General features: G+C 46.2%; 4 protein-coding genes across 6 annotated transcripts in view; 1 reads left to right on the forward strand and 3 right to left on the reverse strand.

The window, feature by feature from the left end:
• Positions 1-4,848: 4,848 nt before the first annotated feature.
• On the reverse strand, positions 4,849-10,806 carry pax10 (paired box 10). Its single transcript, XM_028984987.1, has 8 exons — positions 10,581-10,806; positions 8,386-8,603; positions 7,636-7,803; positions 7,309-7,391; positions 6,970-7,126; positions 6,762-6,832; positions 6,207-6,363; positions 4,849-5,898 (listed from the first exon to the last, which is right to left on the reverse strand). Exons 2-8 carry the CDS (start codon positions 8,501-8,503, stop codon positions 5,819-5,821), a joined length of 834 nt encoding a protein of 277 aa, XP_028840820.1. The 5' UTR covers positions 8,504-8,603; positions 10,581-10,806; the 3' UTR covers positions 4,849-5,818.
• Positions 10,807-15,277: 4,471 nt separating this feature from the next.
• rcn3 (reticulocalbin 3, EF-hand calcium binding domain) lies at positions 15,278-19,960 on the forward strand. 3 transcript variants are annotated; one of them, XM_028987420.1, is made up of 9 exons: positions 15,278-15,366; positions 15,640-15,857; positions 16,131-16,353; positions 16,430-16,623; positions 17,289-17,461; positions 17,592-17,652; positions 17,916-18,007; positions 18,387-18,494; positions 19,665-19,960. In XM_028987420.1, exons 3-9 carry the CDS (start codon positions 16,136-16,138, stop codon positions 19,764-19,766), a joined length of 948 nt encoding a protein of 315 aa, XP_028843253.1. In that variant the 5' UTR covers positions 15,278-15,366; positions 15,640-15,857; positions 16,131-16,135; the 3' UTR covers positions 19,767-19,960. The 3 variants fall into 3 exon arrangements, with proteins under 3 accessions (XP_028843253.1, XP_028843252.1, XP_028843251.1); XM_028987419.1 differs by lacking the exon at positions 19,665-19,960 and adding an exon at positions 18,700-19,092 and having other exon boundaries at positions 16,095-16,353; XM_028987418.1 differs by lacking the exon at positions 19,665-19,960 and adding an exon at positions 18,700-19,092.
• On the reverse strand, positions 19,790-25,899 carry nosip (nitric oxide synthase interacting protein). Its single transcript, XM_028987421.1, has 9 exons — positions 25,731-25,899; positions 25,244-25,349; positions 25,072-25,153; positions 22,767-22,902; positions 22,514-22,674; positions 21,116-21,232; positions 20,374-20,444; positions 20,171-20,279; positions 19,790-20,082 (listed from the first exon to the last, which is right to left on the reverse strand). Exons 1-9 carry the CDS (start codon positions 25,798-25,800, stop codon positions 20,011-20,013), a joined length of 924 nt encoding a protein of 307 aa, XP_028843254.1. The 5' UTR covers positions 25,801-25,899; the 3' UTR covers positions 19,790-20,010.
• A 686-nt stretch (positions 25,900-26,585) lies between these two features.
• The window catches only part of LOC114794131 (protein PFC0760c), a 4,529-nt gene continuing 3,415 nt past the window's right edge, over positions 26,586-27,699 (reverse strand). Inside the window, exons 5-6 of the mRNA XM_028986484.1 lie at positions 27,091-27,127; positions 26,586-26,994 (exon numbers count right to left, since the gene is read on the reverse strand). Of these exons, the coding sequence (XP_028842317.1) occupies positions 26,961-26,994; positions 27,091-27,127 (71 nt within the window). The 3' untranslated portion in view covers positions 26,586-26,960. The remainder of the gene's footprint in view (positions 26,995-27,090; positions 27,128-27,699) is intronic.

Genomic DNA, 27,699 nt, shown 5'->3' on the forward strand with positions numbered 1-27,699 from the left:
GCTTGTTCGACCGGAAGATTCCGGACAGCTGGGGTTTGAACAGTTTCTTCTTCTTCTTTCGCTCCCCTTCTTTCTTTTTACCAAACTCATCCTCAGATGTGGAAGGCGACAAATCTTCCTGCTTAAGCAAAAAAAACCATATAAATCAATACGCAGATGCATCAACCCTGTTGACATGAAGTTGGTCTGTGGAAATACCTCCAACTTTTTAGGTCTGGTGCTGGGGGTCCCCGAAAGTCCCTTCTCTGGCTGACCTGCACTGGGGTCACCGTGAGGCTTGGCGGCAGCGGTTTTTTTTTTTGGGCTGCCATCGTCTCTTTATCAAGTCTTTGATGCTGTGCTTCTTCTCCTCCGCCGTGCAGATCGCTTCGGCCACCGAATCCCAGCCATTTTCTGCCCTGGACTGCTTCCCACCGGCGCTGAGAAAGACACGAAAAAGAATTTTTTTTTACAATACACGGTAATTCGAAACTGAGGGGGGAGGAAAGATACTTTGGACGAAAATATGAACAATACTCAGACCAGAAAGTAGTTCAAATTGGTTGAAATTGAGACTAAATTCTTGAAATTTTTAAATATAGAATAGTTCACTATGCACACCACCACCATCCACGTGTTTAAAGAAATGTGTTTCAAAAAATGAAAATCACCACACTAAGACACTTTTTTTTGTTTTGCTTGTGCTCTTAAGGTTCTAAATAAAAGTTTATTGTCGCAGTTTATTACAGCGAAATGGCTTCTAGAGTCACCTAAACTTCTGAGGGTCATGATATTCTCCTCCGACTCGTCCTGGACGCTCTGAGGCAGCGAGGGTCTGCCGCAGGAAGGACTTGAGGACCAATCGAGTCTCGGCTTTAGCTTCCAGGAGTGAGATGGAGGGGGCGGGTGACGAGGGTCTGGGCTTGCATTCCGACATCGCTGCGCGGCAAGAAATAAAAAGGCGCGATTCTGTGAATAAATCAGTCAACGACAGGGTGAATAAATGGATTTAAAGAATTAATGCAAAGGAAAAATTGGAAATAGCACAAGCATTTCATACGTACAAGTATCTTGAGTATATTCGTTTTTAGGGTTCATAATGGAATACTTAAATATGTTCAGTATTCCCGTACTCAGCCATGACTATTTTGTTCATCTTTGTGACTTAAATGAGTACACTTTGTGTTGACTGCTGACATATTTTCTGCAGTCGAGGTAGGAATCACGTGTTTATAATAAGATGATGAAGTATTAATTTATTTACTTCTTAACTGATGCCACGTTAATTATAAATAAATCCTATCAGACCCGGGGTGCATTCCATTGGTGTTTCCCGTCCAACCACATTCCTCTTAAGCAGACCTCACATATTCCGAGATCCCAAGAATGGACTGATGATCACTTTCACTTTCAACTATGAACTAAAAAAAAAAAACAGGGTGGAGGATGAGGTGCCTGGATTTTAAGCATTTATGCGTGATGTGATATGATATGTGCAAAGATTTTCCTGATTAAGACATATGTTTTTAATTAGATTTACCTTATTGTGAGAATTCCTCAACACCGCGTTTGTGCAATTGGAGATTTAAAAGAGTATTATGAGCGCCTACGATACAGTAGGGACAAATACTGGGAAAAGTCTCCTGATACCTGGTCCCTCGTCATTGAACATGTAAAATACGCACCGCCACGCATGTGACTGTTCCAGCGATGTCTGTGTGATTATGTATGTTCTTTTTCATGTATTAAAAATGTCTAAATATTTAGAAATAAAACTAATAAACAATTTAAAAAGAGCATTATGAGAGCATCATAACTCGCAATGTTCATAAAAATGTCTGACCGGTACGTTTCCATGTTGTAGTGTGTTGTATTAGTGGGGTTTTTGTGTAAACCCACATCACCTCTATATGAGTCTCATTACATGAAAATAGATTTGTGTGAGTTTTTCGTGAAGTTCTCAGAATTTTGGTATTCTCCGTACGGTAATTAAGTACGTTTATGGACAGTGGCAGGACATTTCTTGTTAGTGATTGTCATTGTGTTACACTGCAGCACAGCACACGGTGACACGGTGGAATGTGTCTTCTGTGTTTAACCGTCACCCTTGGTGAGCAGTGGGCACCCCGACAGGCACCCGGGGAGCAGTGTGTGGGGACGGTGCCTTCATCAGGGGGACCTCAGTGGCCTCCGCTCGGCCACCACTGTCCCGGGTTTGAGTTGATATCTGACTCCGTGCTGGTCTGACCTGATGTAACCCATCTGCGTTATCGCCAGACATCGATATCGTTATCGGGGAATTATCACGGCATACCACTTCGGCTCTACCTGCCCACCAAGTGGGTGTACGAGAAGACGTGCGAGATGTAAATACAATTAAATGAAACTTTTACTCCATATTAAAAGAAAACGACGGTCCTCAGCCAACCGATTCGTAAAGGTTCACAACTTACCTTCCCCAGGACCGTCGCTTGTCCTCGGCAGGACACGAGTTACTCCGGAGTAAAAGCAACACGTCCGACGTGTGGCTAATAAAACGAAGACCCATTTAAAACCGCCATGACTGAAGAGTGAAGAACCGCGGGTTCGAAACCGGACCGAAACTCTGTCGCGCTTCCCCGCAGCCACCGGCTTACGGGACGGAACAAGCTCTCCGCGGCGGGGCTCCCAGCGGCTCCCTGCGCGTCACTGAAAAGTTCGGCCGGACCCGGCGGACGTCGGGCGGCGAGAGCGGCCGCTGCGCATGCGCGGGACGCGGCCACGCCCCCACCGTCCCGAATCTGCGCCCCAGGCGGGCCGGGACCGAAACTGGGACACTTCTCGTTTGTGGACGCGCAGGACAAGGAAATATGTCACTGGCACGGCCTACAAATATTACCACTGGCGTATTATTTCTTTACATTTATATTTCATATATATTTTTTTCGGCTCAAATGCATTTCTCATTTAATAAACACAAGAATAAACACAAACATCCGTACATAAAAAAAACTGTTATGCAGAATAAGACATTTTTGCTTTATTGCAAGCTTCATACAGCTAATAATGCAAAGTGCTCTGCTGATCATGTAAACACAACAAAGTAATAATACATAAAAAAATATTCATGAAAGGAAATGCAGCAGTAACAACCACATCATGGTTTTGGATATATTGAAAGCAAAAGTTGCATGTCTGCAGTAGCCACTCGTGTTGCAAAAACGTCTGCCACCGCCACCCCAAAACCCTGTCCAGTGTCACCAGCAACAGACACTGGTACAAGGATTGGGAGAGATGGTAAGAGACAGTAGATGGACAGTAGATGTGGACAAATCCACATACATAGACACGTACACACATAAACAGAGGCACACGTGAATATACCTAGACAGAGAGAGAGAGAAACAATTCAGAATCTAAATTCAAGATTATTAGAACAGCTTATTAATTTTTGGGGATACCACATGCATTTTCTGTAAATGTTTGTGGCGCCCTTATTTTTATTCTGTGCCTCTCTGTCTTCGCCCCGCTCTTACCTCTGAGTCCCCGTTTCCTCATCTGTGCAGAGTCTGCTTCATCCCTTCTCTCCCGCTCCGTGTTTAGTCCCGTGCCCTCTTCCTCCGCCTGCCCTCCGCATCTCCCTCGCCTTGTTTCTTCGCTCCCTCTATCTATGCCCCTTCGGCCTCCCTATCTCTCCCAAATCACGGTTCCCTTGACTTTGAGCCAATGGCGAGCGAATGCTCTGGGTGAGGCTCTTCCTCTGTGACAGGAAATGAGAGAAAACATTGTGTGTGTTTGTGTGTGTGTATGTGTGTGTGTGTGTGAGAGAGATTTGATGGGGGATGGTAGGTTATGCATAAGTCAAGCCTAAGTTAGCAAACCAATGACAAACTACCCCACTCTGAGTGGGATTTGTGCAGAGTGGAACCAGGTCCGATGTGATTTTTGCACATTGTCAGGTGACCCTGTTGATGCCGACTGGTGTGATTGACCTCTGGAGTGCAGGGTTCGTTCGGTATTGAGGGTCTGGGGGGGGGGGGGGGGTGTCTTTGGAGAGATAAAAGTCTCAGGGTGGGACCCGTGTCCTTCTAGACTAGATAAATTCTGGCTCTGCCCCGGTGATTGCTGGGCTCCTGGGGAATGGCGGCGACGCCGGCCCCCTTCCCGCCCGGGCCTGCGTCGGCGCAGCACGTTAACTCCCGTCCAAATCAAAGCTCGTCAAGCCAATTACAGAGGGGGGGGGGGGTGTCTTTGGAGAGATAAAAGTCTCAGGGTGGGACCCGTGTCCTTCTAGACTAGATAAATTCTGGCTCTGCCCCGGTGATTGCTGGGCTCCTGGGGAATGGCGGCGACGCCGGCCCCCTTCCCGCCCGGGCCTGCGTCGGCGCAGCACGTTAACTCCCGTCCAAATCAAAGCTCGTCAAGCCAATTACAGAGGCAGCACACGCCAAGGAGGCCACCGAGCAGCCATTTCCATTTATGGCCATCGACACACATCCAACCGAGTGGCATCTTAACCAGAAAAACCACTTCCAGGCGCGGGAGCCCAAGCATGCTCTTCTCCTTTAACGTTGCCATCAATTAACCTACTCTTTTACTTGAAGAAATGCATGGGTTGCATGTGTGTGTGTGTGTGTGTGTGTGTGTGTTGTGTGTGTGTTTGTGCACATGCCTCTATTCCCCGTGAGAAAACTTTTGTCAATCAGAGGATTATTTCGGTGGGTGTGGTAACATGTGAGCGAAAACAGGAAATCCACAGTCACATAGGCAGGAAATGCTACTGTTCACTGATCGCGGGGAATAAACAAGCGCCGAAGTGCAGGGGGGCAAGAGTGAACTTTAAAAAAAAAATTAAAAAAATGGCCCACACACACACACACGGGAGACTAGTTTCACAGTTCAAAATTTTTATTTATGGCTCAAGTTGCTTCACGAAAGGGGTTGACACTAAAATGCACACAAAACTAATGACACGCATTACAGTTCACCACACGGCTGATTCTCTTAGTCCAACTGAAAACACGGGTAACGGGCGCGTGAGTGCACTGCAGCGCTCTAACGCGTGTCCCAAAAAGGAGATTAAGGTCATAGAGGTCATTTGCATGTTGCCATAATTTAGTGAATACCAAGTATAAACAAAAAAAAAAGATCTAATAATATTCTTATCATGTTACGTATATGATTTACGTTTATGAATAAAATGACAAAAATGACCAGATTCTCATTTTTGAGGGGGGGGGCAGTAGTAAACACACGGTCAGTCTCTCACGCTCAGACACACTGATATTTGTGACGGGGAAAAGCATCATGGGAAAGGCAGGACACACACAGCCTAGTAATTAGGAAAAGAAACGGAGAAACACCCTTTAACTGGGGACGCTGTGACGACTGATGCTGCCCTGGATGCTCGGTGCACATCTTTGATTCTGGGTTGGCCGTCGCCTCGTACATGAGGCCGATTGTCGTTGCCGGCGGCCGCCGGCGGATTGTCTGAGCTTTTGAAAGCGGCTCTGGGCGGTGATTGGCTGCGCCGTGCTGGCGTGCGTGCTCATTGGCTGCCTGCTGCTGATTGTCGCTCGCTGCTGGTCTTTGTCAGTGATTGATGTGGGTGCTGCAGGTCTGGTCCAGACGCTGGGTCTCCTGAGAGCTCGGTGTGGGGATGTAGCTCATGCTGAGTCGGTAGGGTTTTGGCAAAGACATAATATGTGTGTGTATGTGTGTGTGTGAGTATTAAATTGCACCATCATTATTAGTTTTGTGGTTCTTTTCTCTCTCTCTCTCTCTCTCTCTCTCTCTCTCTCTCTCTGTGTGTGTGTGTGTGTGTATTATGTGTGTTTCGTCTGGCCATTTGGGGACCCTCTCACTGCAGCCTGGTCCAGTACTGACCCAAGTCCTGCTCAGTCCCTGGAACCGCCACCGACACCCCAGGAGACAGGAACCCTGACAGAAAGAGAGAGAGATCAGTATATAAGTGGACTTACTGTAATGAAAATTGTAATTTTGGGTAAAATGAAATGTACAGTTAGGATTAGGGTTTGACCTGAATTACATTACAAATAAAAACATGCCTTTTCACCAAATTCTAACTGTAATGCTCTGGTACATGTAAACAGCCGCAGGAACAGGTACAGTTATCGTCCGAGTCTTTTGTTTCTGTTCTCTGTTTCGAGGGCAAATCTATAATTAGGTGGTGCCTTGCTGAGACTGGCCACACCCTGAGAGAGAGAGAGAGAGAGAGAGTGACTCACCTGCACTCGTTCCGGCAGGTGGGGGCGGAGCCAGGTGAGGGGCCGGGTAAGAGGAGGCCGCGGCGGCGTCAAACTTGCGTGGCAGGGAAGGGTGAGGCGCGGACGGGGAGGGGGGCAGCATGCAGGAGTATGAAGGGGTCGTCTGGGCAGGTAAAGACTGGAGGGGAGGGGAGAGGAGAGGAGGGAAAAAAAGAACATTACTCAACACGAAACAAGAAAATGTGTTCACGGCCTTGACCTGCTGGCCACATATGAGCTCATGGAGAACCACGCTAACAGGGTCACGTCCACGTATGGCCTGGACGACAACAGGCGCAGGAAAATCCCAGCAGAGGAACAAGCCGGAATAAACACAACGGGTCTCCACTAGATGGCGCTGCAGCGCAGGCTGCCTAAAATTGAATATTTTTAGTTTGAAGTTACGTAACACAGAGATCCCGCCGCCATCCCCCTGTGTTTATTGCTAAATTATTCAGTGCGTGCCGGGGCGGCGGGACGAGGAGAGCAGCATCTTCTGCTGGGCTGATGCAGGTGAGTAAAGGTGTGCAGGTTTACCTGAACCCCGGAGAACACGGACAGAGATCCGTATCCCGAGAGGGAGGATTCACTTCGAGTGTGCACGGAACCTGGCAAATGGACATTCAATAAGTCACATTTTTTATATGTATGTATATATATATATTGTGTGTGTGTGTATATACAATATATATAATTTCATATACATATATCATTACATGCATGTCAGAGAGAAACAAGCGCGTACTTGAACTGTTGCCATGGTGAGGGTGATAGACAGGTGAATTAAAGGAAGTGCTGAGAGGTGCGTGTGCCTGGGAACAGGAAGTCCCGCCCCCCGACCGCCTTTGGTTGCGTAGCTTCTCCTCTCTTCTCCATTTGGCTCTCCGGTTGGAGAACCACACCTGTAGGTTGGGGGTAAATATGAAATGTTATGCGTGTACGCGAACATTCGCTCGAACTGTTCACACGTGTATAATTTCTGTGTGGACGTTTTAAGGCGCGGTTCACATAGCCGCCGAGATATTGCGGGCGAGGCCAGCAGGGGGCAGCAGATGAGTGTGCGAGGGCCCAAGACTCTTATTACCTGAATCCGAGCCTCGGGCAGGTCGATCTTCGCCGCCAACCTCTCTCTCGCAAAGACATCTGGGTAATGTGTCCGTTCAAACTCTGTGAGGGGTGTGGAGATGATGCTGAGTTGCCAAACACACTCCAGATAAAGTGTGGTCTTCACAAGAATGACACAGTTTGGAATTTAAATATAAATCTCAGAACAGTGACATAAGTTCTGGATGCACTTTTGGATGCAATTTTGGTAAAATCACAAACAGCTCCACCACCAAGGATACACTTTCCAGCGTACTGTAATGTGGAAGTGGAAGCTATAAGGGTTACGTAAGAAGAAGCTGCAGACCTTTCTCCAGCGCGTCGATCTGCTCCTGGGTGAAACTGGTCCGGTTCCTTTGCAGCTTGCGCTTCAGCTGGAGATGGAGCTGGGACTCCTCCGCCTCGTCCCGCTCGCCCTGCACCGCTCCGTCCGCTGGTACCCCCATCCGCAAGTTCATGTCCTCTACACAGCCATCTGAGGAGAGTGGCAGGGAGAGAAGTGTGCTTCACTTTTTAATGCTGTTTTGCTACCCATCCACTAAAACAAATAAATATTATATTATGTCACGTTACATTTCCTGATAATGTATGTCAATAAAACAAGGACAAAGTGTAATGTGCTCCATGCAAATATGTGTGCATCGAGTGTTAATGTGTGTGTGCATGTGTAATGATGTAGCATGTGACTGTGTGTGTGTGTGTGTGTGTGTGTGTGTGTGTGTGTGATGTAGCTATTGGCACCCTCTGTCTGAACCCAGTCATGTAGAAGATTCTCCAGTTCACCCCAAGCTGACTGCACAGGAAACACAGACACACACATGCAGTCTCACACACACACACACACACACACACAACTAACAGACAATGACAATCAAATACACTGATAAATGGTGCCACACATGACACATCTTGTCTAAGTTGGGAACTAATTTTTGCAACACAAGCATGCAAACTTTGTATATATAAGTAATGAAATATTCTAATAAAACATTTTGTGCAAATAGTTTCCCTCAAAAACACAAACACACACACACACACGCGCGCCTGATGGACTTACCTATGTTGTGTTGGGGGGTGATGGTGTTCGGCTGATGGTACCAGTTGTTAGGCCCCGTCCAGTTGGATCCACTTTTCAAGTTGAGCATGGTAGTTTTCTCATACATGAACACACACATACACACACACACACACACACACTCTGTCCTGAGGATGGACTTCACCCCGTCGTTTCACCTCTCAGCTCCGTCGCACAATAACGCGCTCACCACAAACAAACTGAAACATGGACGGACAGCGGGAAACCAAAGGGAGGGGGGTTAGTTGTGCATTAGGGCCCCACAGAGACACAAAGAGAGCTCATTACACACACACACACACACACCAAGTAATTAAGAACAGCAGAACATCCTCTCTGACATGGCTACACACACGCATGAGTGGAGAGAGTAATACTGTCAACTAACATTATCAGCCGGTCACACACACACACGCACGCGCATGCACAAAACCCAAAAAAGACACTCTGACACAGACATGGGTATCAAATGGGTAGACAGTTAATGATGAACGTCCCGGTTTAAAGACACCCTCTATATTCACACCACAGACACCCCACTATATTCTACACAACTCATCACTTCATTCTAGATTATAGACTAATATATTCTACACAACTCATCACTACATTCTATATTATAGACTAAAAAATTTTACACAACTCATCACTATATTCTATATTATAGACTTATTTATTCTACACAACACTTACACCACTATATTCTACACAACTCATCACTACATTCTATATTATAGACTAATATATTTTACACAACTCATCACTATATTCTATATTATAGACTTATTTATTCTACACAACACTTACACCACTATATTCTACACAACTCATCACTACATTCTATATTATAGACTAATATATTTTACACAACTCATCACTATATTCTATATTATAGACTTATTTATTCTACACAACACTTACACCACTATATTCTACACAACTCATCACTACATTCTATATTATAGACTAATAAATTTTACACAACTCATCACTATATTCTATATTATAGACTAATATATTTTACACAACTCATCACTATATTCTATATTATAGACTTATTTATTCTACACAACACTTACACCACTATATTTTACACAACTCATCACTACATTCTATATTATAGACTTATATATTCTACACAACTCATCACTACATTCTATATTATAGACTAATCTATTCTACACAACACTTACACCACTATATTCTACACAACGCATCACTACATTCTATATTATACATGTTCTACATAATTCAAATTGCTGATTGTTCGCTCTAATTTTATTTAATTCTGTTTTCTTTTTATTCTTTATTTATAATGTCCTGTTTGTGGTGATTTAATAAAACATTTTTATTTTAATGTAAGGCACTTTGGTTATCTCCTAAATAAATATGGTATGGCACACTATACTTCACTATAGTCTCTGTTATTCACTGCAATATTTGACACTTTACATCAAAATTGTATTCTATATTATACACTAATATATTCTAAAATACACTTTACTTATAGCACTTGATGTCACACTACTCAACACAACTATATTCTACAGAACACACACCTAACACTGCTCTATTCTACACTACACTCCACTTACACCACTGTAACCTACACTACACACCCTTTACTGATTCAGAAGTAAATTCATGTCAGTATTTCTGGCAACAAACAGCAGAGCAAACAATCAGACTCCTCTTCGTCAAAAAAAAAAAGGTTCTTTTGGAACAACACGCCATGCTTATTCAGCATCATGTGTAAAGACGCAACTGCTTGAACGTGAACATGTGAGCAGTGGTCTGGTCAACACGTCTGTCCTCCACTCGGGCTACTTTTATCATGCATCACGTCATAAATTACAACAAATCAAATCTGAACTTTCACTACAGGAAATGAAAATGCACAATATTGCTGAAAGTAATGAATGACTGAATGTTTCATGTATGTGATATAATTTGGGGTTTGCAGGTTCCGATAAATGCACGATGCCACCGAAGGTAGAGCTGTGGCTGCACAGATCTGGATAAAGAAGGCAGGGAGAGGAAGACAGGATCCACCTCGCATTCAGCCTCAAGAGGCAAAGGTCAACGCCACCTAACTCTACCGATGGCTCAGCACTTCCCGTGCTTCCACGAATCTTCTCGCCGCGTCCCGGCGGTGGAACAGTCGCCCGGTGACTCACCTGGGAGGACGGCCAAGACGGGAGCAGCGGCTGAAACTTCTGCCCTCTCCTCTCTCATCCCTCGCTCTGCTGGCGGCGGGCTGAGTGTGCGCCGAGGAAGGCGAGCGAGAGATAGAGGGAGAGAGATGGAGAGGGTTAGACAGGGCGAAAGAGAGGAGAGGAGGGAGGGGCGGTGGGGCAGGGAGAGAAATGCATCTGCAGGCACTCTGGTCCTCCAAGCGATGGAGTGATGGAGCGAGAGAAAGAGAGAGAGGGAGAGAGAGAGAGAGAGAGAACGGGAGGGAGAGAGGGATGACATACGTAGTCAGTGTCAGTGTCAGGTCTGGACTTAATGCCAGGAAGAGGGGTGATGAAGTGAAAGAGAGGGAGGAGAGGAAAAAAAAAAGATGGCCAACAAAAGAGAAGGGGGCTGTGAAGCACCTATAGGTATTTATGAAATTAAATGCGCTTTTCGTGGCTCCCTGACGCTCCTTCGCTGCTGAGTTTTGACTGGAGATGAGAGGAAAGAGAGGAAAACACTTTCCTCACAAGGAGCCCATGAACTCCAAACACACATCACACACACCCACACCTCTCAGGGAGCGTTTTTCAGAGCTCCCCACGATGCACGTTGTCACGACCCTGATGTCACATTTGCATTTTCTATTGGATTAGCCCGGAACCCCGAAGAGCCTGTGACACACGGAGGAGCGGCCTGACGAAGGTCTGAGTGTGGAGAAGCGTAGATGGAGAATTGCACTGGGGGCGGAAATCTGGGCCCTGATGCTGGTTCATCATGAACACTGTGTCCCTCGCATTGGTTCTACAGGAGAACTCTCCTGTCGTTTTTACTATAGAAGTGCATCTTAGAAAAAAAGGGATGTAATATGATGTAACATTGTTGTTGTTTTTTTACAATTTCGTTCAAAAAGAAAAAGTGAATGAATACATGAAGAACGTTTAAAAGTTGAACAGAACTGGAATTAAATCATTCAGAAAGTGGATTTGAAGATATTATCGCATTAATTTCCTATCTCCCTTACTATTATTGAGTTATTATTGTGATATTTACACAATATCAGCAAATGTCAAGGCCAAATGAAGCTCTAGAAGGAGAAATTAATACATGAATAAATGTGTTATTCTTCCTTTTATTATTATTCCCTGAACATTATTGAATTTTTTGTTGTGTCAATTAATCATGTTTACACGTTACCGCTGACAATCGATTTATGGAAAACCCTGTGAAGAAGTGTCAGGCGTGTCCCCATGTTTAACCACAGTGTCATGGCGTCACTCAGGATTTATATATTAGACACTTTTCTTAGAGCAGGATTTTGAGGACCAGGACCTCCAACTGCGTTTGATCCTGAGAGGAAGGAACATTCGCCTCCATCCACCATAATACTAACAGGCTAACTGTTTTCATACCCGAGAAGCAGAGGGTTTAAAACTGGCCCTGGATAAAGAAGGCGTGAAGATCCTCCAGAACTTGATTTCTGGGTCAGTATCGAGTGTGTAAATCCTGATGTTTTTCCCAACCTGGGGTCCGCAACCCACCTGGGGGGGCGCCAGAGGTCGCAGGGGGTTGCAGAATTGTACCTGTGCTGAGGTTACAAAAAATTATATTAGGAAACACTAACAATAACACACCCAAACTCTTTATAATCGTGTATGCTGTATAGATTAGAGCTGTAAATCTTGACCCGGCTTGGGTTCGTACTCCATTTTTATCCGGGATCGGGTTGGTCAGCAAACACGAACTTCCATTCTACAGTACCTATCCTTTCCGTATAATTCGCTGCTTGTAAATGAGTTTTTTTCTTAAACGTTGGTGTTTTATCAAAATGTTAATTTTTATCAAATGTTCATCAGGTGATGTGTTTCCGTTATCGCGAGAGAGATGCTGAGGCGGTGAAACAGAGACAAGCATCTGGCGATTATATTTATTATACGTTTCCTTTCCCGCTCAGTCTTGTGCTTGTGACAATGCTAGGGCTGGTGGGGTCATGGCCGTATGGGAATGGTGCAGTGAAAACACAGACTGTATGACTCTCATTTATTAAAATGAACCACACAGCATAACCGTTGGGTTGAGTAGGGCTCGGGCTGAATTCTTTCGGGCTTGACTTTTTAGAGACAATTGCAGCTCTAATATAGACTCTATATACCCTGCAGTGTAAAACAAGGAAAATAAGGACAAAAACCTACAACTGCTGTTTATTTTTTATGTAAATAATCATTTAATCCTTTTCATTCTGGCTTATCTTGGACACAGGTTTCAGGGGAAAGTGTTGGGAAGGACTAGAAGGTTCCTGGGATTACTGGTTTGGTTTGAGTTTCGTAACAAAGGTCTGAGCTTGACCCTCATGCTGCTCAGCTGCCCTCCTGAACCAGAATTTGCGGTTCGAACCTTCTCGTGCCGAATGCCTCCATCGCAGCGCAGCAGAGGAGCCCGGCGATGGGGAGGTGGAGGGAGGAGGAGGCCAGGAGCTCGTCTCTTCAGAGGACGAGAGGATCAGCAGACAACGAGGGCAGAAGAAACGGAACGCGGCGGAGGGGGGTGCCAGCTTGTTTTATTTCCGGTTGACAAGACTCCCCACCCCATCCCACCCCACCCTTCCTGCCTCCGTGCCTCCGTCTCCCTCTTTACCACATACTTTACAGAATTAACAATGAGAACGAGGCAAAAGGCTGAACGTTGGTGTGTTCAGCAGAGGAAAAGTGTGTTAAAATAAATTGAGAATGTGTGCGTGTGTGTAAACACGTCTATGTACATCGAAGAATAATAATATTAAAAGGTGCATCACACTTTGTGCTTCAAGCTTTTTTGTAGTTCTGTGTTTGTGTTGCAGCTTCCCTCTAATGCTGTATATCTCTATTTTCCATCTATATTTTCACAAATATGTGCACATGCGTGAGAGAGAGAGTGTGTGTGTGTGTGTGCGTGCGTGCGTTCGGGTGTATGTGTGACTTAAATTTGTGCAGCTTTAGGGCACATTTTTTCAGTGTCTTGTTAGTTCATCCCTGTCACCCTCTCGCTCACTGCTGGGGGGGAGGGGGAAGAGAGGTCACCATAGCAACAATGCCGGGTTAAATTAACATCAAGTCTTTAAAACAAAGAACAAGAGAATATATGTGTGTTGGGGGGGGAGACTCTATGTGTGTGTGTGTGTGTGTGTGTGTGGGGACAGCCTGCCGACTGACGGACGTTGAACAGATGAACTCGGGTTTCGGTGCCGGCGTGGAACTTTATGAGCGTTTGCACACCCGTCATACAGGAACCGTTACCCATATTCTCGTCCCGCGGTGTCACCGTCCCCATGTTGCGACGGTGCACCCCCCCCCCTCCTGTTCTTTGTTTTGTCTTTCCTTCCCCACATCTCCCTCTCTTTCCCTGAGTTGTTGTGTGCCCTCGGGCTACACTGTGGCATGTCCTCCCTTCATCCCTCCCTCTCCCCTCCGCTCTCTCTGGCCCTGTCACCTTCAATTGCTCCATGGAACTAGACACACACCCTCAGGCAAAGGAAGAGGAGAGAGAAAAGAGATGGAGGAAGAGGAGAGGGGAAGAGAGAGAGACACACACAGTGAGGTGCACACAAAAGCAGAAAAGAGGTGGAGAAAGACACCAGTTGTAAAAACGCGAAATCATTTATAGATGATGTGCAGGGACTAAAAAGGACAGAAGAGGAAGAGCAAACAGTGTGAATGGAGAAAGTCCTGCGCTGGTGTGTGCAAAAAGCCAGACAGCATCAGGAACAGCGTTGTCTCCACATCTTCATACAACATCAAGTTTGAAGACGAGTGCTGTAGACATTTTGAAGAATATGTAACTTTTAACATTTGACTTTATGAATGGATATAAACATTCTCTCTGAGTGACTGAAGCACTTTCAGGAAATAAAGTGCCACTGGTGCAGAACCCTTCAAGTTATTTGTTTGCAGGTTTGGAATGTAACTGTGAAATGTATTCTGAATTATTTTAGAATACACATAAAGGTCCGATAATTAGCCCTGGGGGGACTTTCTTGTACCCTTTCCTGGGGTCTGTACTTCACTGCAAGCATTAAAAAGGTGAGGGTGTATATATAAAAATATATATTAACAATAAGATATACAGTACAGGCCAAAAGTTTGGACACACCTTCTCATTCAATGTGTTTTCTTTATTTTCATGACCATTTACGTTGGTAGATTCTCACTGAAGGCATCAAAACTATGAATGAACACATGTGGTGTTATGTACTTAACAAAAAAAAGGTGAAATAAGTGAAAACATGTTTTATATTCTAGTTTCTTTGCTCTGATTACTGCTTTGTACACTCTTGGCATTCTCTCGATGAGCTGAAATGGTTCTCCAACAGTCTTGAAGGAGTTCCCAGAGGTGTTTAGCACTTGTTGGGGTCCAGCTCACCCCAAACCATCTGGATTGGGTTCAGGTCCGGTGACTGTGGAGGGCAGGTCTCCACTTTTTTGTTAAGTACAGAACTCCACATGTGTTCATTCATAGTTTTGATGCCTTCAGTGAGAATCTACCAACGTGAATGGTCATGAAAATAAAGAAAACACGTTGAAAGGAGAGGTGCGTCCAAACCTTTGGCCATTACTGTATAGTTTTATTCAGAGTACAATGCGTGAGTATATAGTGTAGCACATTATATATACGCTTGTTTGCCCTCAAGATGAGTTTTTATCCGCCCGGAAGCGGAAGCGTGTGAACGGGGAGGTGTGTGAAATTTGGGGTGGAGGTTCGAGATCGTTCTGCGGGAAAAGGAGGTTCGCGCTGCCCTCAAGTGTCCGCACCCCGGTACATCACCCCACCCCACAGGCAACTTCCACGCAACTTTTAGCGGGACGTTCGCGTCAGTCCGTGGAGAAGTTCAATTTAAGGTCACCATAGCAACACTAACGAAGGGCGCGCTTTTTAAACACGTCTCGACAATCTTCTGCGCGCTGTAGAAAAGTCATTTATCTACGCCTGTGAAGTCGAATTTGAATGCACTACGTCTCGAATACGTCGGTATTTCAGTATTTCTTTGTCTGTTTTTAACTGTTTTTTGCCACATTTCTGTACTCTCAGGCGCCGTTTCGCGTGTCAACGTGGCGCTGCGCAGCCAATCGGCGTCAGAGCGCCGTCTTGCCCCGCCCACTCGAGCGCACTGATTGGCCGGCGGGCCTGTCGGCAGCTCGGCGCGCGCCCCCGGTGCGCGAAGGGCCCCGCCTCCGTCTCGGCTCCGTTTAAGAGGCAGGGGCCGCGGTCGCGTATCTCCCCGAGTGTCCCTGGAAGACGTGACAGCGGTGAGACGCTTTTTACTTGCATTTTTCATTCATGTCGGTAACACTTCGCCATTTAAATGCTGAAATAATGTAATTTACTTGATTCGGGTGCATGGTTAAGTCAGTTAAGTGGTACCACTGCAAAGTTTACTGTTTTTTGTTAGGTGAAATGCCTGATAGGCCTGTAAATCAGTCTAAAACGGCATGAATAGCTATGTCAGACGTATGAATGTTACACCACAGACGTGCTTTCCCCAGTTTTCCCCGTTGGAGCTGTTGACCCGTCGTCTGTAGTGAAAATGCAGGTGCTGCAGTTGTTCGGGACGCTTGCCGTGGTCGCGGGGCTCGCGGTCGCTGTGCCGGCGCAGGAGAAGCGGGTGCATCGCCACCAGGACCTCAGCAGCCACGTCCACGATGATGCCCAGGGGTTCCAGTACGACCACGAGGCCTTCCTGGGGAAAGAGGAGGCCAAGACCTTCGACCAGCTGTCACCGGAGGAGAGCAAAGGCCGTCTGGGGTACGTTGACACGCCTTGAGAACCCGCTTAGTCGAGACCTTGCCTCGTCCATGCCGTGTCTTCTTGCTGTGAGTAGGAAGATTGTGGATCGCATCGACACGGACAAAGACGGCTACGTTTCCCACGGGGAGCTCCACGCCTGGATCAAACACCGGCAGAGGCGGTACATCGAGGAAAACGTGAACAAGCACTGGCAAGAGTACGACGAGAACAAGGACGGGCAGATCGCGTGGCAGGAGTACAAGAACACCACCTACGGCTTCTACCTGGGTACTGATGGCTACACCCTTAACACACTGTGTACTGTACGGTCTGCGTATAAAATGTTGCGAAGATATAGTCTTGATATAAAAGTGAACGTGAAGTGATTGTTATTGGGGCAGTGGTGGCCTAGCGGTTAAGGAAGTGGTCCTGTAATCAGAAGGTTGCCGGTTCGAATCCCGATCCGCCAAGGTGCCACTGAGGTGCCACTGAGCAAAGCACCGTCCCCACACACTGCTCCCCGGGCGCCTGTCATGGCCGCCCACTGCTCACTCAGGGTGATGGGATAAATGCAGAGGACAAATTTCGCTGTGTGCACCGTGTGCTGTGCTGCTGTGTATCACATGTGACAATCACTTCGACTTTTCATTGTGAGACACTGCAGCACAGCACACAGTGACAGTGAAACGTGTCCTCTGCTTTTAACCATCACCCTTGGTGAGCAGTGGGCGGCCATGATAAGCGCCCGGGGAGCAGTGTGTGGGGACGGTGCTCTGCTCGGTGGCACCATGGCGGATCGGGAGTTGAACCGGCAACCTCCTGATTACGGGGCCGCTTCCTTAACTGTTGTGCCCCAAAAATATTAAATAATTTCAAAGAAACCAATACTAACGATGGCAGGATTCGAACCTGGGTCGTGTGCTATAAAAGCTTGACCTGCAATTTTTCTGCAGATGAGGAGTTTGACGATGTGGACGACAAAGCCAGGTACAAGATCATGCTGGAGCGAGACGAGAGGAGGTTCAAAGCCGCCGACCGAGACGGCAACGGAATTGCCACAAGGGAAGAGTTCACCGCCTTCCTCCATCCGGAGGAGTTTGACTACATGAAGGACGTTGTGGTGCAGGTGAATGAGGGATGGGGGGGTGGGGGGGGGGACTGGGTGCACATGGCCACTTATCATTACTGACATCAACAGCCACCCTGTTGATCAGCATTGTCACATGGCTCAACGAACTCCTGTCTTCTCCCTGCAGGAGACAATGAGTGACATTGACAAGGATGGAGATGGAAAAGTGAACCTGGCGGAGTACATAGGTACATCATGCTGACTCACACATACAGATATAATATTTACATTCATGCCATTTGGCAGACGGTGAAAGTTATCAGTTCAGTTTCACTATGAATTCAAACATTCTGTGCACTCTATGTATAGTTGTACACACACACAAATATATATATTAGTGCATATTTATATATGCAACAAAAAGGTAACATGCTGCCATATTCTGCAGGAAACGATCAGCATTTCTGCTTTGATAAAGAGTGGAGTTTGACTCTCGTCCCCTCTCTCGTAGGGGACATGTACTCGCCTGAGCAGGGAGAGAATGAACCAGAGTGGGTCCAGACAGAGAGGAAGCACTTCTCCGACTTCAGGGACACGAACAAGGTGCTTAAATGTCATGGCACAATTCTAGGCTTTATATATTAAGAAAGCCGTATTAACAGTATTCTAAATCCAAAGGCATTGTGTCCATGTTACATTACATTTACAGCATTTACCAGATGCCCTTATCCAGAGCGACTTAAAATCAGTAGTTACAGGGACAGTCCCCCCCTGGAGACACTCAGGGTTAAGTGTCTTGCTCAGGGACACGTTGGTAGTAAGTGGGATTTGAACCTGGGTCTTCTGGTTCATAGGCGAGTGTGTTACCCACTAGGCTACTACGACCCTGCAGCCTGATAATGGTTCATCATATTCAGCCTGATAATGGTTGCACTTGATATTTCACCTGTAAAGTGCTACATATGCCACACTGCGGTTGTAGGACGGATTCCTGGATGCAGGTGAAGTGGCCCAGTGGATCCTCCCTGGCGAGGTGGACCACGCCGATAACGAAGCAAAGCACCTGATTCACGAGACCGACACTGATAAGGTACATCTCCAGTTTCCTAAAGGGCTGACGATTAACTATATAATTCATCTTAATTCTGACAAGCAATTAAATGTGACCCCCCCATGATTGTTTTTTAATTTTAAAAAATCATTTTCCTTCTGTGCCTTTGTTACTTTCCCATCTTCTTTTACTACTTTCACTGATGATTTGAATCACAACCTGAATGATGGGGCCGACCACGCAGGACGACAAAATCACCAAGAAAGAAATCCTAGCCAACTGGAACATGTTTGTCGGAAGCCAAGCGACCAATTACGGCGAGGACCTCACCAAAACACATGATGAGCTTTGATGACATCAGGCAGGGGGAAATCGGGACAAATTGTTAAAAAATTGGGGACTTGTGTGAGGGCCAGAACAAGTTGAGGGTTCAGAGGTAAAGAGAGATGGGCGGGAAAAGGGGTTTCATCCCAAAAATGATCATTCGAGCACACTCCACGTGTAAACAGAAATCCACACACAGCTCCCTGTTCGAGACTGAGAGACAGAGAAGTGGACATGAGTTTTAATGAATGTGTGTTTTCTACAGAACATTGTCTCTGTGAGTTCCGAATAAAGCCATGTGGGTTTTTTTTTTTTTTAATGTTTCTTTTGTTATTGCCCTGATATAACAGATAAAATACACTTTAGTTCAAGCGGCACTTGTAAGTTCAACTTTCAGGGGTGAGCAATTAAGATTGTGATCGCTTGATGTTAGAATTTCAGCATAGTTTTTGCAACATTTCGTTAGCATTTTTATCAGTGCCCACCAGGCCAGTGGTGGCCTAGCGGTTGACGGTTCGAATCCCGATCCGCAAAGGTGCCACTGAGCAAAGCACCGTCCCCACACACACTGCTCCCCAGGCGACCTGTCATGGCTGCCCACTGCTCACCAAGGGTGATGGTTAAAAGCAGAGGACACAATTCATTGTGTCACCGTGTGCTGTGCTTCACAATAACAATCACTTCACTTTCATTAAAAACAAGTCATACTTCACTATAAAAGATCAGTAATGTGCTGCCCGTACAGAAGAACTGGCCAGGGGTGAAAGTGTAGAATACGTCAGAGTGGAGTATGGAGTATGACATTTTTTACAGCGCAGGTGTAGAGCACCTATGTCCCACCCCACCCCCATCACTTCCTCCCTCTTTCCCATACCCGTCCCCTAGGACGGCCGCCTCTCTCTGCAGGAGATCATGGACAACGTGGACGTGCTGAAGGTCAGCACCATCACAGACTATGGCATTATGGTGGACCACGACGAGCTGTGATCAAACCCACAAGGACTCCGTGCTGCAGACTGACTGGGACTTTATTGGAATAAAAAGAGTCGTGTTTACAGAGAGAGAGAGGAGAAAAAAAAAAATTTGAAAAGTAAACTCAAATCAGATCAAAGACTCTACAGGAGGATAAAATATATTTACATGTAAACTTCTCTGGACACCGAATAAATGTCTAAAGCCCGCATCTCCCCTTCTGTCTTCATTTCCTCCCTTCCATCCGTCCGTCCGTCCCTCAAGCCTGCATGACAGGCCGAGCCTCTTTAGCCTTCAGGTTGATTCCAGAGCCGGCGAACCCAGTTCCACCCTGGCAAAGACAGAAGCACAAACAGAGAAGTGAGTTTTCATTTTCAGATGTAGGACTGACACACACGCGCACACACACACACACACACCCTCTGGAGAGGTATGATGTCCTTCTCCTTCAGTTTGTCTCCTGTCACCGGGTCGGTCATGTCCTTGCGAATGAGCTTCTCCACGCACTCCATTGTCACCACGGCACCTCTGGAAAAGAACAGGTGACAGTGTGACGGCTCCTCGGGTGACCTGGTACGATTCCGATCGTGAAAAGGTCGGGGTTGCAGGGACAGAAACTCACGACGGCCGGAGGACGGCGCAGGGGACCGAGTTGCCCAGCGTGTCTTTGGTCACTGCGCACACGTACCGGTCCTGTACATAGCAGAGGGTTTAAGACAGATTTCACCCAACATTAGGGCAGGTCTGCAGTCACATGACCTGTCTCTCTCTCTCACACACACACACACACACACACACACACCTGTAATCATCATTGTGGGGACTGGGTGTCTTATAACGTGTATTGAGGGAACTTACTATTATAAACAGAAGAAAGCAATAACCAATTAGAGGAATTAATACGTATTTGTGAAAATATGAAACAAAACCTATATCTATATGCATTTAAATTTGTGTTCTTGAGGCAGTTAGTCCTAAAAATTGACACCATGACAAAGACTGAAATACATACTGACATAATGAAATATATATGAAATATATTTTAACATTTACCAGACGCCCTGATCCAGAGCGACTTGCAATCAGTAGTTACAGGGACAGTCCTCCCCTGGAGACACTCAGGGTTAAGTGTCTTACTCAGGGACACAATGGTAGTAAGTGGGATTTGAACCTGGGTCTTCTGGTTCATAGGCGAGTGTGCTGCACCCATATCAAACCACGACACACGGTTGTGTAAAACTAAGCTTTATATGTCCTTACCACAATAACCTGACCTCAGTGACCTGACCTGTGTGTGGTTGTGATTGATAAGACGTGTTCGATACCGGAGTCACACTGAAAAAACGTGGAGGAGTGAAGCCCACCTGGCGGGTGAGCAAAGCCACGCGATCTAAACCGGGGTCCAGAGGATCAAAACGCACACTGATCAGATCGCTCATCTTCAGAGGACGACCAGACATGGGACAGATCACGGTCTTCGCCTGACGGGACAGAAATGGCGACAGAACAGTTCAGTGTGTACACAAACACACACACACACACACACTGGGCACGGTGACACTTAAAACAAACAAACATTTACACAAGACTGTTCCTTCCTAAAATCAAAGGTCAGTGCATCCGTCCGCAGTCAAGGGACGGCAGTGATCATTTTCAGCGGTCCCTCCTGTTCCGCTATTAAAGGTCCCCTGACACGACATGTTATTTTGCTTTTATATCGGTCTCAGTTGGTCCCCTAGTCCTGTGTATAGAGTCTCTTTCCGAAATTCAGCCGTGGTGCAGGATTACGGCCACTTTGATCAGGTTCCAACAATGAGATGTCCCGGGACGCGCCGTTGCGGTGTCTGTGGCTTCAAACGCTAATGAGGAGGAGAGCGGGCAATCGCGGACATGACATCATCAACACCGTTTACCAACCACAATGTCTGGTGCAGACAGGAAGTCGTGTCGGCGTATTTCCCAAAAAAAAATATTTATGAACACAATCGTGCTCATTTTTTTACATCCAATCACGAGCATTTACATTTACGGCATTTGGCAGACGCCCTTGTGCAGAGCAACTTGCAACGCAATGAAGTGATCAGTTCTGGTTAATTCTCTGGCCAGAAAAATGCACGAGAAACTGGAGGCAACCTTTTGTTGGGGGGACAAATTCCAGATCCGGCCGTCTGAGCTGCCACTCTCTGGACGGTGAAGCAGAATGACCAGAGCACTCTTTACAGCTATCGCCATTTCTAGCCACCGCAGGACCGCAGACAGGCTCGGGGAACTCGTATTAATGTTAAATAATCTCACAAAGTCACATTTTCATGTCAGGGGATAGCCATGGATGAAGAGCCATGGATGAAGAGTGCCTAGCTCACTATTTGTGAGTAGTGACATAGCGGGTAAGGAAGTGGACCCGTAATTCCCAAACTGCCCCACACGCTGCTCCCCTGCTCACCAAGGGTGACTGTTAAATACAGAGGACACGTTTCGTTGTGTCACCGTGTGCTGTGCAGCAGCGTTTCACGATGATACTTATACTTAATCCTGACCGGGTATTTCTGCATATTCCCACAACACACCTACATTTGTCCCAGTAAACATCTCCCGCGACCGCAGCCAGTGGAATAAACCGGCCCGAAAGTCTTGAGCAAGATAGTGATTAGTGGGAGTAAAAGTGTACAGGAAGCTATACAAACATATCATATCATATACGGCACGTTATCACAAACACTGAACGTTTAATTCGGGAACCGATAATGAAAATGTCGCCTCACCGGTTTCTTGAGAGCGGTTGGCTTGGCCTCCGGGGTCAGGCTGGGAATCCAGAAACTGGGCAAAGACGACGAGGATGCGGAGGAGGAGGAGGAAGTAGCTGCCTCAGATACGTCCGTGCTGAAGGAGCCCAGCGACCTCTCAGAGCCCATCCTAGAAGCACCTGGAAACAAACAAGGGGACAACGCAAACGTGAATTGATCGACATGACGAACAGAAAGACATCGAATGTACTAATGAACGACTGAGACACACCAGAAGTGAAGGGGTTGATGGGCTTGGACACGATGCTGCCCTCGCTCTTCTTGAACTTCTCCAGCCTCTCCCTTTCCTCCGAGCTGCCGTCCAGCCGGCCGTCCGCCCGCTGAGCGGCTTTCTGCTTCTCGTAGGCCTGTGCGGCGGACACGCGAGCAACGATCATTCAAAGATGGCACGTTCCTTCGCGATGCTGGATGGGAACGTCACCAAAACACCCCACTTACGTGCCACTTGCTTTGTCTAATGTGTGTTTAAATCGGATTGAGCAGACACCAAACCAACAAAAGGTTGTAACCATACATATTATTCGTACCGTATTAAAGACTATTATAGTACCAAAGAAATCTACACGGCTGACTGTACAGGTCCTTCTCCAAAAATTTGCATATTGTGATAATGTTCATTATTCCCTGTAATGTACTGATCAACATTAGACTTTCATATATTTTAGATTCATTAGACACAACTGAAGGTAGTTCAAGCCTCATAGTTTTAATATTGATTATTTTGGTATACAGCTCATGAAAACCCAACATTTCTATCTAAAAAAAATTAGCATATTTCATACGACCAATTAAAAAAAAAAAAAAAAAATTCAAATAATCATGTTCAGTTATGCACTCAATACTTGGTCAGGAATCCTTTTGCAGAAATGACTGCTTCAATGCGGCGTGTCATGGAGGCAATCAGCCTGTGGCACTGCTGAGGTGTTATGGAGGTCCAGGATGCTTTAACATCATCCAGAGTGTTGGGTCTTGCGTCTCTCAACTCTCTCTTCACAATATCCCACAGATTCTCTATGGGGTGGTAGTAGCCTAGTGGGTAACACACTCGCCTATGAACCAGAAGACCCGGGTTCAAATCCCACTTACTACCATTGTGTCCCTGAGCAAGACACTTAACCCTGAATGTCTCCAGGGGGGGGACTGTCCCTGTAACTACTGATTGTAAGTCGCTCTGGATAAGGGCGTCTGATAAATGCTGTAAATGGGTTCAGGTCAGGAGAGTTGGAAGTCCAATTGAGTAATACCATGGTCAGTAAACCGTGCTGAAAAATTAAATCTTCATCAGATGGAAGCATGAAGTGCTCCAAAATCTCCTGATAGCTGCATTGACCCTGCCCTTGATAAAACACAGTGTACCAACACCAGCAGCTGACATGGCACCCCAGACCGTCACTGACTGTGGGTACTTGACAGTGGACTTCAGGCATTTTGGCATTTCCCTCTGCCCAGTCTTCCTCCAGACTCTGGCACCTTGATTTCCGAATGACATGCAAAATTTGCTTTCATTTCTCTGTAGCCCAGGTCAGGCGCTTCTGCCGCTGTTTCTGGTTCAAAAGTGGCTTGACCTGGGGAACGCGGCACCTGTAGCCCATTTCCTGCACACGCCTCTGCACGGTGGCTCTGGATGTTTCTACTCCAGACTCGGTCCACAGCTTCCGCAGGTCCCCCAAGGTCTGGAATCGGTCCTTCTCCACAATCTTCATCAGGGTCCGGTCACCTCTTCTCGTTGCACAGTGTTTTCTGCCACACTTTTTCCTTCCCACATGCTTCCCACTGAGGTGCCTTGATACAGCACTCTGGGAACAGCCTATTCGTTCAGAAATTTCTTTCTGTGTCTTACCCTCTTGCTTGAGGGTGTCAATGATGGCCTTCTGGACAGCAGTCAGGTTGGCAGTCTTACCCATGAATGCGCATTTGAGTAATGAACCAGGCTGGGAGTTTTTAAAAGCCTCAGGAATCTTTTGCAGGTGTTTAGAGTTAATTCGTTGATTCGGATGATTAGGTTAATAGCTCGTTTAGAGAACCTTTTCATGATATGCTAATTTTTTGAGATAGGAACTTTGGGTTCTCATGAGCTGTATGCCAAAATCATCAATATTAAAACAATAAGAGGCTTGAACTACCTTGAGTTGTGTGTAATGAATCTAAAATATATGAAAGTGTAATGTTTATCAGTACATTACAGGAAATAATGAACTTCATCACAATATGCAAATTTTTTGAGAAGGACCTGTATATGAATTTTAGTGCACAATGAGCGGAAGCAGCATGAACTGTGCAGATTATATTTACGGCATTTATCTGATGCCCTTATTACAGAGACAGTCCCCCCCTGGAGACACTCAGGGTTAAGTGTCTTGCTCAGGGACACAATGGTAGTAAGTGGGATTTGAACCTGAGTCTTCTGGTTCAACTGTCCCCACATCCCCATGGTTAAAAACAGAGGACACGTTTCACCATGTGTTGCGCCTCACAATGACAATCACTGTGACTGTCGTTAATTATTTACATCAAACCTTCATTTTCTTGGCAATGTCCAGCTTCTGGTGCAGGATGTACTCAAGAATGGCCTCCCTCTCGTACAGGAATCCATCCAGGCTAGAGGACAAATCAGACACAGTCATGGCCACGACAGCCTATCGGAGGCCTACTTCTTTTCTGCTGAACGAGCAACGGGCCTTTACTCACGTCACAACCGGGTCCCGGCATGGCTGCAGCGACAGGCAGCAGCAGTCGAAGTCCTTGATGGCATCTTTGCCCAAACGGACACTCTGCGTCCCGTAACCGGACACGGCTGGCGGGGGAAAGTGGGGTTCACATTCACAGATTAATCTTAAATCGCACATTTAACCCCGAAAAAGATGAGACTACCACCACCTTTAAGAAACAGTTGAAGACCCACTTGTTTAAAAAGTATTTCAGACGAGTCCAACACACACACACTGCATAAAAAAATAGTATAGCAACTAACAATTCCCTAGCATGTTATTTTCCTGACAAATTGGGCCTTATCAGAGCTCTTAGTTTTGTAAACTCAAAATCTATAGAAACCGAATGAGAATTGCTGGTGTCTTCCTCCTGTAAGTCGCTTTGGATAAAGGCGTCTGCCAAGTAAAACGAAAAAGAAAGAATGAAAGAAAGAAAGAAAGCAAGGTGCGAGGAACGGCGCGCCCACCCGTGTCCTTCTTCTTCTCGTGGTACGTGTAGACGGCGCCCGCCGTGCAGTTCTTCCCGTGGCGCGTCATGCCGGTCGGAAGGCGGGCAGGAGGGCAGCGGCGAGTCGACGACGGTCACCCGTTACAGCGGCGACGAGGAGCGGCGTGTTTACCTCCGCAGCGTCCCACCGGAAGTGCGCAGCGGTGAAACTGGGCCGTCGTCGCGCAGCGAGCCGGCGCGCTTCCGTTCCGTCTTAACTGTTTCTTCTTTTATTTCATAATTACGTCTTATAATAAGGACTGGGTCAGTGGTGAATGCGAACAACGCAGAAACCTTGTTCAAACTGCTCCTTGTGCCATTAGACATCGATAGTGATGGGGACTTGTCCCCCCTTCTTTTTTACATTTACACTTTACATTTAAGCCATTTGGCAGACACCCATATCCAGAGCGTCTTAAAACGTGCTTTTGTGAAAGTGAAAGTGAAGTGATTGTCACTGCAGCTCAGCACACGGTGCACACGGTGAAATTTGTTCTCTGCATTTAACCCATCACTCTTGGTTAGCAGAGTTAATTCACTATGTTGTAGTTTCTATACATAAGTAAGACAATAAGAAGGTTACAAGTAAAAACAAAATATTCTCTAAAGACGAAGGTCTTGAGCTGCCGTGTCTGAGCTGCTCTGACCTCCAGGGGAAGTTCATTCCACCACCCAGTAGGCCAAGACGGAGAAGAGTCTAGATGTGTGTCTTTCTTTTTCATCAGATGTGTCCGTGGGTGTGCATACGGGTGGGTGTCAATGATATAAAATGTTAAAGCCTGTTTGCACTTAGTGCAGTTATGTATTTCCTCTCTCTTAAAAAACGACACATGTGGAAAAGTCCCCAACACTTTATTTCAAAGAAGACTTGCTTGTCCAAGCAACACAGTAAAGATCTTAATTACATTTCCCCCAGGCTTGTAATACTCATGACACTTGCCATTTAATAAAATACTACTTTGGTTTATGTTATTATCCAGTTATATTTTTTACAATTGAGATGTTGGCCAGTCTGATTCTTGGATCAAGAGAAGACACAGAAGTTGAAGAAAAAAAAAAAGTGACAGGACAACAGGCCAAAAGAGACTTCCACCTCTAAAGGCCAAAATGCCACTGATTTCTACTGAAGATTTACGAAAAACGTGAAATCTGAAAAAAAAATCCACCGGTTGCAGCATCTCCTATTGGCCACATGGTGGCGAGAAGGGGCTCAGTTGTCACCGTCAAATATGTCCGCTACCGTCCTACAGAGACGAGGACAGAAAAAAACACGACACAAGACCACGTCAGTGTGTAAAAAGGACCTTTAAGCTTCATATGAAAGCGTCAGGGGGTCTTACTTGTAGATGGATCCAGTGACTGAGTCCACAAATCCCCCTTTAAAACAATGCATGAATTAAAAAAAACTATGCATGAACGCAGAAATATGATAAATATGTCCTTTTCTGCATACAGTGAGGCTTTAGTCGGCCAGCACACTTTCCTGCTGAATACTGACCTCGTGTGTTTAGAGGTGAAATGTGGAAGTGAAGTGAAAATGAAGCGATTGTCATTGTGAACACAACTAAATTTGGCTTTTAACCATCACCCTTGGTGAGCAGTGGGCGGCCATGACAGGCGTCCGGGGAGCAGTGTGTTGGGACGGTACTTTGCTCAGTGGCACCTCGGCGGCTCGGGATTCGAACCGGCAACCTTCTGCTGACGGGTCCGCTTCCTTAACCGCTAGGCCACCACCGCCCCCCAAAAGAGGAAATTATCAGAGGATCGTCCGCTATTCATAACCCCAGATAGGACTCAAACCCACAATACCCGGCTGAGGAGGCCAGTGCCTTATCCATTAGGCCACTGGGGCAATTCTGACCCTAACTGCTGTGGGGCACGTTCACCCCAGTCCTTAATTAACATCCAAATAACTTGATTAAAAGGTCATTTTACAATATTCCTGTATG

This window comes from Denticeps clupeoides, chromosome 7 (genome assembly GCF_900700375.1).
Source record: "Denticeps clupeoides chromosome 7, fDenClu1.1, whole genome shotgun sequence".
Lineage (NCBI taxonomy): Eukaryota > Metazoa > Chordata > Actinopteri > Clupeiformes > Denticipitidae > Denticeps > Denticeps clupeoides.

Excerpts from the sequence above, each read along its gene's own strand:
- pax10 (XM_028984987.1), bottom strand. The coding sequence starts at position 8,503 with ATGTGTGTGTTCATGTATGAGAAAACTACCATGCTCAACTTGAAAAGT. Across the intron at positions 7,392-7,635 it reads GATCGACGCGCTGGAGAAAG|AGTTTGAACGGACACATTAC; the intron begins GTCTGCAGCTTC and ends CACCCCTCACAG. Across the intron at positions 6,833-6,969 it reads TCACCATGGCAACAGTTCAA|GTTCCGTGCACACTCGAAGT; the intron begins GTACGCGCTTGT and ends TCCATTTGCCAG.
- nosip (XM_028987421.1), bottom strand. The coding sequence starts at position 25,800 with ATGACGCGCCACGGGAAGAACTGCACGGCGGGCGCCGTCTACACGTAC. Across the intron at positions 22,675-22,766 it reads CATCAACCCCTTCACTTCTG|GTGCTTCTAGGATGGGCTCT; the intron begins GTGTGTCTCAGT and ends GTTTGTTTCCAG. Across the intron at positions 20,445-21,115 it reads TGGCTTTGCTCACCCGCCAG|GACCGGTACGTGTGCGCAGT; the intron begins GTGGGCTTCACT and ends TGCTATGTACAG.
- rcn3 (XM_028987419.1), top strand. The coding sequence starts at position 16,136 with ATGCAGGTGCTGCAGTTGTTCGGGACGCTTGCCGTGGTCGCGGGGCTC. Across the intron at positions 16,354-16,429 it reads GAGAGCAAAGGCCGTCTGGG|GAAGATTGTGGATCGCATCG; the intron begins GTACGTTGACAC and ends TGCTGTGAGTAG. Across the intron at positions 18,008-18,386 it reads ACTTCAGGGACACGAACAAG|GACGGATTCCTGGATGCAGG; the intron begins GTGCTTAAATGT and ends CTGCGGTTGTAG.